The 10,999-nt window shown below is 39.2% G+C and overlaps 3 protein-coding genes across 4 annotated transcripts; 1 reads left to right on the top strand and 2 right to left on the bottom strand.

The window, feature by feature from the left end:
- Window positions 1-428: 428 nt before the first annotated feature.
- LOC122067735 lies at window positions 429-1,121 on the bottom strand. Its single transcript, XM_042631576.1, has one exon. The coding sequence runs from the start codon at window positions 1,119-1,121 to the stop codon at window positions 429-431; it is 693 nt and encodes a 230-aa protein (XP_042487510.1).
- A 1,974-nt stretch (window positions 1,122-3,095) lies between these two features.
- LOC122067733 lies at window positions 3,096-4,705 on the bottom strand. 2 transcript variants are annotated; one of them, XM_042631573.1, is made up of 2 exons: window positions 4,503-4,705; window positions 3,096-3,867 (listed from the first exon to the last, which is right to left on the bottom strand). In XM_042631573.1, exons 1-2 carry the CDS (start codon window positions 4,586-4,588, stop codon window positions 3,243-3,245), a joined length of 711 nt encoding a protein of 236 aa, XP_042487507.1. In that variant the 5' UTR covers window positions 4,589-4,705; the 3' UTR covers window positions 3,096-3,242. The 2 variants fall into 2 exon arrangements, with proteins under 2 accessions (XP_042487507.1, XP_042487508.1); XM_042631574.1 differs by having other exon boundaries at window positions 3,096-3,857.
- A 3,760-nt stretch (window positions 4,706-8,465) lies between these two features.
- On the top strand, window positions 8,466-10,735 carry LOC122067734. The gene is made up of 3 exons (XM_042631575.1): window positions 8,466-10,008; window positions 10,115-10,181; window positions 10,339-10,735. The coding sequence occupies exons 1-3, from the start codon at window positions 8,466-8,468 to the stop codon at window positions 10,733-10,735; spliced, it is 2,007 nt and encodes a 668-aa protein (XP_042487509.1).
- The last annotated feature ends 264 nt before the right edge of the window (window positions 10,736-10,999 follow it).

Here is a 10,999-nt window from a genome sequence, read left to right as displayed (position 1 = left end):
CAACCGCAACCAAAATTTGACTGCAATGAAACTTTATTTGATGACCATGAATGAGAGAGAGAGAGAGAGAGAGAGAGAATATTCAGCATTTTCCTTTTGAGAAAGTCTTCCTTTACCCGTAGTTAATGATGATCCACCACCGTGATCACATAATTTTTTTTATTAGAAATCAGTATTTTATATATTAAATCGTAACAAAATAGAAAAAAAAAGTTTTAAGGGTGAAAAGAATGTACTAGAAAGGCATCCAAATCTAGATGGACATCTCAACAACCTGAAGCTGATTACAGCACAAAAGTCATTCATCCCTCCACCTTCGATGTTGCCATCAACAGAGGAAGCAAAAAGCTAAATATTTAACAACACCCGCAACACCTTATCACGAGAACTTAAACCTTGGTCTCTCTTCTAAGTCCCACCTAAAATCGTCAACAATAAAATGAGGTGGACACAACCACCGTGATCTCATAATTACAATCTAATTGACCAAAATCCAAATTTCCATTGCCAATTTTTCCAGGAGACAGAGAACAGATTTTAAAAGGGTAACTGTAATAACCAACAGACAGGCCATAGTTTATGAATCTCACCTTGTTTGTCCGGCTGCTGCTAACTTCTCTTTGTTGCACTACTTGTGCTTGCTGCTGCTGCTGCTCCTGCTGCTGCTGTTGCAATAGGTTTCGTATTGAAAGTAGAATTGAATAATTATCCACAAAGGGTCCATGGCCTTGTCCAAATTTCTTGCTGCGGTAACAGGCGCAGCAAAGATCATAGCCATTATTGTTTGTTTTGCAAAAGCAATCACTGCAAATGAAATATGTGCCCTTAATAAGGGATCTACAACCGTCACACAATACTTTCTTAGTTTGGGTCATGTAGAAGAAGATTATAACTTCCTCAAAATCAAGAAAGTTGTTTCGGTCCCTATCGATTTCGAAGAACAATTTCCGATCATAATGAACACTGTACCTATTCTTTTTCAGAAAATTCTCAAATTCTGTGATACTTATCCACCCATTTCCATCCACATCCATGCTCCTAAACATTGCTACAGCCGTCTGCTTAAGCTCATCTGTACCAGCTTCATAATAAGCTAAGGCAGCCTCACGTATCTCTTCCATCTCTCTCTCTCTCTCTCTCTCTCTCTCTCACAGTGTAAGTATGTTTGTGGTATGAAGGTCTCCAGGACTTTGTTATATATCCAGAGGTTAACAAGAGTTAGAAGATGTTCAAAAGTCTTAGATAAGATGTTTGTTATTTTAAATATTGATAGCTACATTTAATAAGATGTTTGTTATTTTAAATATTGCGGTCTTAGATAAGAAGTCTTCATCTTAACAAAATAAAAAAAGTCTTAGAATCAAAATTGGAATCTCAGAAATCCTAGATCGAATTCGTCCCCATGATCTTAAAACCTAAGTGATTTGATTAAAAACGTCCTAGAATTGAATCAGTCAATTCACCCTATCCAATTCCAATTTTTAAAATAATGGGAGGTACTAAGTAGATGAAGTTGTTGGTGTCATGAACCACAACTTAAAAGTAGAGTTATGGTTATATCTGGTGCAGTTGGTTAAGATATGTTTGTATAATCACTACATCAAAAAAATTCAGTCTAACTATTCATCACGTTTTGGGGTTATGATGTCTTGTATTCCATCACTTGCAAAAGTGGATTAATTCTGGAGTGCCAGTAAGAAGCCCAAGGCTTTGAGGCCTTCTCCTTTGTTTGACCATAGCGCCTGTGATTTGAATGTAACATGGGTTGTTTATGAGTTAATGCAATGCCTCTTTTTTTTCCCAATAGAATATCATTTGTATTAAAAAATAAAAAAATATACAAGAGGGAAATGGAAAGAACTAAACAAATACATGCACTAAGAAGTGCTTAAAAGACTGAAGAAGACTAGGCCAAATTCCCCACCTTTGGCATTGCCATCAACATGGAAAAGGACCTAAAAACCCTAAATCCAGAAAATTAACAATAAAAAACTTAGACCAAATGGAATCGAGGACGTTTTAAAGCATCCATTTCCAAACCCATTTTAACCAGTGCTGGCCAAGTAATGATCGGATCAGAAATGATCTGCTTTACTACTGACTTAGCAAGGAAGTCCGCAATCGAGTTTGCCTCCTAAAACAATGGGTGATTTTCCATTCTATTGAATCTAAGAAAGGAATCAGATGCCACCACCGCTGATGACAAATCCAAGGCACCACCCGCTTTGAGAGTAATAAGATCACTACAACCGAGTCACACTCCACCCAAAGGCACTGCACACCATTGGATATATGAACTGAACTATACATGGTATAGTTAAAAAGGGAAAATTGAACCATGGTGCTAAAAGTTCCATATGTTGATCTGGGGATTTCAACATACATATGGTGATGTTGCAATATGTGTTTGCATTTTCATTAAAAGATACTCAATTAGTTACTGTTTTGACAAATTGTGAACTGTTTATATGAATCAAAATTATATATGACACAATGTACAAGGGAGAATTGGCCTATGACGCCTGAATTTTCACATGATTGGTGGGGACAAACATGTGGTGAACCTTTAAGTTGTAGTAGAAATGGTTGAGACATTTTCACAAACAATATGATGAAATGGTAATAACATGATTAACTTAGGAAATTAAGGGTCTTATAATTTCATGAGGAACGTTATGAGGGCCACCATATGGATCAAAATGAAGATTAATAAAATAAATGGAATCAAGGTTGGTACCTTGTGAGTAAACAAAAAGTAGTAAAAAAGGATGTATGACGTAGATGTGTGACCTAAGCTAAACCACATAACTATACCTATTGGGGATTCAAGTTAGGACCAATGTATTTTTTTTTTTTTTTTTTTTTTTTTGCTTTTCCAATGTAATGTGGTTCAAGCTTTTCGAAATCATTATGTTCGGCGATTTTCTTATCCGGATACTCGTCAAACATTGAAGGTTTGCTAAAATCAATATTGGTGGTGAGTAAATCGTCCACTATGAGGTTGATTCTTTAAACAAGGTCGAGTGCTGTTGTTGGTTTCCTATCATACAACAATCATAAAAGAAGTGAGGCTGGTGTAGCGATTCAAAGAACAATTGAATGCAAACTCGCCCACAGATGAACGATTCTCCTAAGAGCGGAGATTATCATTTATCAAATGTAATGAGAAAGGATAGGATTCTTTCAATCCTTTCATTGTATAGCTGTTATATGAAAGGAAGGATAGGATTCTTTCAATCCTTTCATTGTATAGCTGTTATATGAAAGGATAGGATTCTATAAAAAGAAACCTTACCAGACAAGCCAATGACAGAAAATGCCGAAGAAATGGCAGAGGTCACGCTGCTCTGGACTAGTTGCCTAACCTCATCTGACACACCAACAGTAGTAGGAACATTGTTTTTCTCAGAATCAAGTGAAGAGGGTCCAGAGGATTGTGTTTCGGAAGCCTGATAAGCCCTTGGTTGAACAGTACGTGGACTAGAGGTGAAGGTTCTTGGTGGTTTCACTTTGCATTCGGAGATAATGTGACCACCTTTTTTATAATAAACACAGAAATTGCGCTTCTTGCAATGAGAAGCAGTATGACCAGTAGCCTTGCATTCATAACATTGAACATGAGAAAAATCACGAGAGGAAGGCTTCGATTTGGTTTTGTTGGTGAAGAATACCACATCATCCTTCTTCTGCTCAAGGGTAGTTTGAGTAGTGAGTCGGGTCTCTTCCCGAAGCAACTCCCCAAGAATAAAATCAATTTCAGGTAGGGTACCCCTATTGAGGATGTTAGCTCGAACAACCTCATAGTCAGCTCTCAATTTCATGAGAAAATGCATTACTCTTCTTTCAGCATGTATTTTCTGTAAAGTGCTAATGCAACAATCAGATAAATCAGAAGTTATATGAGCCTGTTCATACTCATTCCATAAAGTGAGGAAACCAGCATAATATTCTGATTACGCTTCTCTCCCTGACCATATGAAATTAAATCATTTTCAATTTGAAAATTTCTGGCTAAATTTGATTGCTGATAAATCCGTTCAAGATATGACCACATCTCATGAGACGTGGAAAAACCACGCATAGGGATACCAATATGCGGATCAATAGTACCAAGAATCCAAGTAATAATCTTAGCATTATCAATCTTCCATTTAGCCAAATCAGATGACTTGGAAGGATCAGTAACAGACCGTTGGGATGTCGAGCCATCGATATAGCCCCACAAACCTTTCCCTTCCACAAAAAACTGAAAATGAAACTTCCAAATACCATAGTTTGTACCATCGAATTTAACTGACAATATCTCAGATTTTTCCATTTTGGAAGAACAAATAGTGGAAAAAAATTAGTAGCAGTCAATGAAAAGAGCAAGAGACGTAGGATAGTATTGCAGCAAATGGGTAATGGGTGGTAGAAAATAGGTGGCAGCAAAAAAAATTTATAATATATATATATATATATTTAAGGATAAGAACTAATGAGTGAGGAAGGAGGGGACCCACGATAGTTTTTGGCTGGAGGCTGAGATCAACGGACAAAGGGCAGTGGAATTGAACAAGGACTGTTCACAGAGGCACAGATTGCTCATAGGACAGCAGAAGATTGGAATCGGAGGATCAGAATGCTTGGCAGAGGCTGAGATCTGAACTCTTGCCGCGGAGATGATCGGAAAGCTCCAGAGATTCTAGAGAAGGCTCTGATACCATGTAAATCAGTAAAATTTCGTGTCTTGTATTCATGTAGGAAACCCATATAAATACACAAAATTGGACACCCATACAAGGTATAGAAAGAAAGAACTTTACAAGGAAAGAGAATATTACACAAACCCGTACAAGGTAAGTCTATAGAAAGAAAGAACTTTATAGGGAAAGAGAATATTGCAAAAATATAACAGCTATACAATGAAAAGATTGAAAGAATCCTATCCTTTCTCTTTACATCAAATACCGCAAACTTTCCCAAAGAATGGTTAACAACTTTAGTTTTAGTTTTCCCATCGGTTTGGGGAACTGAAGTGATGTACCTAGACTCTTCAACAATTGTCACCAAAAATGTCCAAGGAGCTTTGTATCTCTGTCAGAAGTGATGTTTTTTGGTAGACCATGTAGTTTGAATACTTCTTGGAAGAACAAATCAGATATACAAGATGCATCCATGGTTTTCCATCAAGGAATAAAACAGGTCATCTTAGAAAATCGATCAACAACGTTAAGGACGGAGTCCATACCTTGTTGGGTTCATGGCAAGCCAAGAACAAAATCCATAGAGATATCTTCTCAAAGGGGTTTTGGGAATAGGCAATGTCAACTATAAACGAGCATAGGTAGCTGGTTCTTTGAATGTTTGGCACACTTTACATCGCATCACAAAATGGTACACATCCCGTTTCATATTGGGCCAAAAATAATGAGCTGTCAATAACTGAAAAGTCTTATCACGGCCAAAATGTTACTCAATATGAACTTCTATATAATAATCTTCAAGCGAAGGCAACAATATGCTATATGCAGTCGATTTTCCATAAAGGGAAATCCATCTCAGTGAGTCAATTCAACATTGGTCTTAGCACGCACTTCCTCCAAAAGACTCAAATTCAAGTATTGTTTTTTTTTTTATTTTTTTGCTAAAGATCAGCAAAGAATATCATGTATTGTGGTATACATAGTAGAAAGCAAACTTTTTTTTCCAGTTAAGAGCATCTGGTACTTGATTTTGAATGTCAGCATTGCGCTTGATATTGAAAGTGAACTCTTAAAGAAATTCAGCTCATTTCGCACACCGGGTTTTTGTTGACCTGAAATATACTTTAAAGCTTCATGAGTTCATGGTCAGTGTACAAAATAAATTTCCTATGAATTAAATATTGTCTCCAATGTGAAAAAATGCAATTAAAACGGCATACAACTCTAAGTCAAAGGTTCTATAATGAAGCTTTCCACTACTAAGCTTCTCATTAAAATAGGCAATAGGGCTACCACCTTTAACTTAGAACAGCTCCAATACCCGAATCCAAAGCGTCATAGTGAACTTCAAATATGAGGTCAAAGTTAGGCCAGGGCAAGGATTGGGGCTATAATGAATTTCTCCTAAAATTGTTTAACGCTTCTTTGAGCTGCACTTGTCCAGTTGAACACTCCTTTCTTCATGCAAGTGGTGAATAGGGTCACAACGGTGCTAAAGTGTGCAATGAATCACTGATTAAAAGAAGCAAGCCCATGAAAGCTATAAACTTTATGCACATTAGTAGGGGTTGGCCACTCTTATATGACCTTGATTTTTGCATCATCCATAGAAATGCCATCTCCGGAAACATTGAATCCCAAAAATAAGGTTTGTGACATTAGGAAATAGGACTTTTTAGTAGCTGCAAATAAATGTTCCCATCTCAATCAATACTATATAGATCGAAGATGTTGTAAGTGTTCATTATTAGATCTACTAAAAACAATTGTATCATCAAAATAAACTACAACAAAGTGCCCAAAAATGGTTTCAAAACTTGTGCCATGAATCGCATGAAGGTTGAAGAGACATTAGACAACCCGAAAGGCATAACCAATCATTTGAATCGTCCACTCCGTGTCTTGAACGTTGTCTTCCACTTGTCCCCAAGTTTGATTCTTATTCGATGGTGACCACTTTTCAAATCTAATGTTGAAAAGATAGTGACGAATGAAAGCTAGTTCAATAAATCATCAAGCCTTGGGACTCTCTTCCTTTGGATTGTCAGGATCATTCTTTAAGAGTAGACCTTTTTCAGCCGATCGATTTTTGATAGTTTGACAGTTATTGTCACGCTAACCCATCTCACCACAAGCATAACACTTGATATTGGATGACAATGTTGCATTGAGGTGGGTGGATGAGTGGATCGATTGGGTTGGTTGGGAATGGAACCAGGTGTTGTGGAAGGAAGGCTAGGTGTTGATGTGAGTCTGGTAGTATAAACGGGTTTAGAAGAGATGGGTTAGAGTCTATCGAACCTCTTATGATTGCGAACTAGTTAGGTATGGATAAGGGTTGTTGTCTTCGTTATCAAGACTGCCCAACCTTAAGTGGGCACTGTTGATCATCTCCTAAGTTCCAAATATCGAGGACTTCAAGCACCTCTTGAATGTAGGTTGCAAGCCACCCAAAATATTTGCTTACCAACATCTCGTCTAAATTTCCAACATTATTGCGAATTGGAAATTCGTTGAACTCATTGATATATTAATCCACCATACAGGTTCCTTGCCACTTATGTTGGTACCTTGATAGAGCTCCCTTTTGTAATGGTTAGGAAGAAAGTTCTTCCTAAGCTTCTCCTCCACTCGCCGCCATTGTGTGATGGGGGCTTTGCGATCACTATGGCGTATCTGCTTTTCTTGTCATTAGCAGGTGATGGCTTTGCCTTGCAGTCATGTGATGACTATGTCCACTCATTTGTTTTCAGGAACTTCCTTGTGTGAAATTTACGAGAGCAAGGAATATTCACGTACGTGAATGACCCTGGTCTGTGGATATGACATATATTTTCTCTCTCCTCATTTAATAGATACCATATCCACGGACCAAGGTCGTTCATGTACATTCACGTACGTGAATATTCACTTTCCTCAAATTTACGACCTCATCAGGCATTTCATTGTCTGAAAATTGTGGAATTTTTCCCTTAAGCTTGGGGTTCCAGTCCTGTTCATGCTCCACAAGTGCTGGTGGTGGGCATTGTAGGGGTGACCTCCCACGAGCATGGCAGAGATCTTCTGATGATGGGAAATGACCTTCAGTAGCATTCTCTACATCATTGGTATTGTGTACTGTAATGAGCAGTCATTCAAGTTCACGAGTTAATTTCGTGACCTATTGTCAAATCTACAATGTTTCTTCCTTGGCAGTTTCGTCTCTTTTGTAGACATGCTCCACCAGGGTTGTGCAGTCTCATCTCTGCTTGGTAGTAACCTCTCTGTAATAAGGCTCTGATACCACTTAACACAATCTCAGAAACATAAAACGGACTATCATACTCTTTTAGGAAAGATAGAGGGTGGGGTATGCTTCCACTACAAGGTGATTCAAGCTTCTTGAAACCATTGTGTTTGTGGATTTCCTCATCCAAATACTTGTCAAACGTTGGAGATTTGCTAAAATCAACATCGGTGGTGAGTCGATCATCCTCTATGGGGTTGATCCTTTCAACTGGAGCTATGTGATCATCTCTATTCTTGGGTGTCATAACAATTCTCTAGCCAACTCTAATACCACTTGACGCAATTTTGAAAACATGGAACCGATTATTGTACTCTTCCACGTATCATAGAGGGTGGGGTGTACGTAGCTAGCACAATACAACCACTTCTAGGCCTATATTCAAGCTATTCAAGGCTTGAAAATGATGAAGTTCTTTATGATTTTGTTTTGTTTTGTTTTGTGATACTGTTCTACCCAAAATCCATCTATTAAGCATCATTATCGGGCACGGAATGGCTAGCTGTCAGAAGGTGAGGAATGGGCAGAATGAAGATGAAAATGACGGTGGTGCGAGGGAGGGCCTGGATCGAGGTCCGGTGGTTCAAGAACAAGTTGTTCAGACAGAGGGAGTGGAAGGGCGGCCTGCTCCTAAGAAGACTTATGCCAAAGCTATTGGCAATGCGGCATGGCCTGAGATAGACTCTCTTCCAAAACTGATTCAAGAGGGTAACATAATGAGGATCGTAATCCCTCAGCAGGATTATGAATCAAAAAGACAATTGTTCAGATTTGCCCTGATAGGGCGTGTTAATTTTCGTCTAATATCCTTAGACAAGCTGCACCAGGAAGCACGAGATAATTGGAAATTGAGTCAAGGTGTGGTGATGCATCCCTTAGGGAAAGGATATGTTATTTTTCAATTTAAATGTGAAGGGGACAAGGCAGCAGTTTGGCAGAGGAGTCCTATGAAAATTGGTGAGCAGATGATACGTTTCCAGCACTGGAAACTGGACTTCAATATTCATGAGAAGCAATCATGGTCAAAACTCGTGTGGATCCATTTCCCCGACCTTCCACTCGAGTATTGGCATGAGAATGTGTTGATGTCTATCGGTAAAGCAGTAGGTCATCCTGTTGCCCTTGATCGCAGAACAAGGGAAGGTCTAATGGGACACTTTGCTAGAGTTCTAGTCGAGGTGGATGTATTTGAGGCGGCTGTTCGCGTCGACGAAGTGCAGGTGGAACGGATGGAACCAGGAACTTCAAAGATGTTTGGGTTTCATCAAAAGGTTCAATATGAAGATGATCGAGTAAGGGCGGTGAATGTTCCAGGTACTGTGTACGTTGAAGATGGAGTTGACTCGGTCCGTATCAACTCAAATCGATCTCAGTCTCCAAGTAAGGAAAGATCGGTAGAGGAGGATTCCCATATATCTCCAATAAATAATTCCTTCCATGGAGCGGCTGAAGGGGGTAATATTCAAGTGGTGTTGGAATCTTCCTTTTTTGTTGAGAACAATGTTGGAAAGTCAACCTTGATTGAGCCGATTGGAAATTTCAATTCAAATGTGGGAGTGTCAGTGATGGAGGAGGGTGAGGTGGCAGATTTTGAGGCTGATTCAGTGGGAGAATCGGATGTGAATTTAATTGAGGAGGAAAACGGTTCTCAAGGTCAGTCTCTAAACCAGGCCGGTGTGATTGGGATTGGTTCAGACCTAGCCACAGCAGCTCGAGTCTCTCGACCTAGGAGAAATCAGGTGACTAAGGGCAGAGGGGGTGGAGGTAGTGTTACCAGTAGGAGAAATCAATTTGGGAGTATTGTAGATCTTTCCTTTGTTCATGCAAATTGTTTCAAGGTCAGGCATAGAGAGCTAGGGATGGAATTAGGAGCGGTGGTTCTCCCTACTGTCCCTTGGTCTATGATAGGGGACTTTAACGCCATATTACTATCTAATGAGAAAAGGGGTCCAGGAAGATTCAATGCGAGCTCTGCGGCGGATTTCCAAGCGATGGTGGATACTTGTCTGTTGGTGCAAGTGCCTTCACAGGGAAGAAGTACACTTGGACTAATAATTCTAAAAGAGGGCATGTGGTCACTGTTCTTGATAGGAGTTTTTGTAATGAGATGTGGCTGGATCTCTTCAAAAACATCTACCAAAAGGTTCTTCTGAGAATGCCTTCCGATCATGCGCCAATTCTAGTAGTGTCAGCAGTGACACCAAAACCAGGTAACATCCTGTTCAGATTCAATAATTTTTGGATGGAGAACGAAAATTTTGACAAATTCATTTAGGAGGTGTGGAATAAAGAGGTCATAGGGAATCCGATTTATGTTTTGTCTCAGAAACTTAAGCAGGTTAAATTGTGTATAAAGTTGTGGGCAAGAAATAATTCCCCTAATGTAGATGAAGAAGTAAGGAAAGCTACTGTGCAGCTGAGTTCAGTGCAAGATGATATAGAGGCTGCAGGGATGACTGATGAACTATTTGGTGAAGAGGCTGACACCAAGACGGCTTTGCTCAAAGCTACTCAAATGCAGGAAAATTTATTGTCTCAAAAAGCTAAGCAAAGGTGGATGAAAGATGGGGACAGAAACTCAAAATTTTTTCACCTTTCTGTGAAAATGAGGCGAGCTCGCAACCAAATCCGTTCTTTAAAGGAGGATGGATCATGGATTGATGATCAGCAGGGTCTATCTTCATACATATCTGAATTTTATGAAGATTTTCATGCGCAGAAACCAACTTCCCATCACATAAATTTTCCAGATTGCATTCCCTAGATGCTCTCGGAAGGTGATGTTTTCTCTTTGGAGGTAGTTCCTTCTTCTGAAGAAATAAAAAGAATGGTACGGGAATTGGATCCGGATAGCTCGCGGGGTCCCGATGGTTTTCCAGGATCGTTCTTTCGAAGGGTTTGGAGTACAATGGGAGAAGATTTTTGTACGGCTATGACATATTTTTTTAGAGTGGGAATTCTTCCAAAGGGAGTGAACAATTGCTTCCTTACTCTCATCCCGAAAATGGTGGGTGCAACCTCTCTTGAC

This window comes from Macadamia integrifolia, unplaced genomic scaffold (genome assembly GCF_013358625.1).
Source record: "Macadamia integrifolia cultivar HAES 741 unplaced genomic scaffold, SCU_Mint_v3 scaffold3092, whole genome shotgun sequence".
In the NCBI taxonomy this organism is placed as follows: Eukaryota; Viridiplantae; Streptophyta; class Magnoliopsida; order Proteales; family Proteaceae; genus Macadamia; species Macadamia integrifolia.
This window is presented reverse-complemented; position numbering and strand designations above follow the sequence as displayed.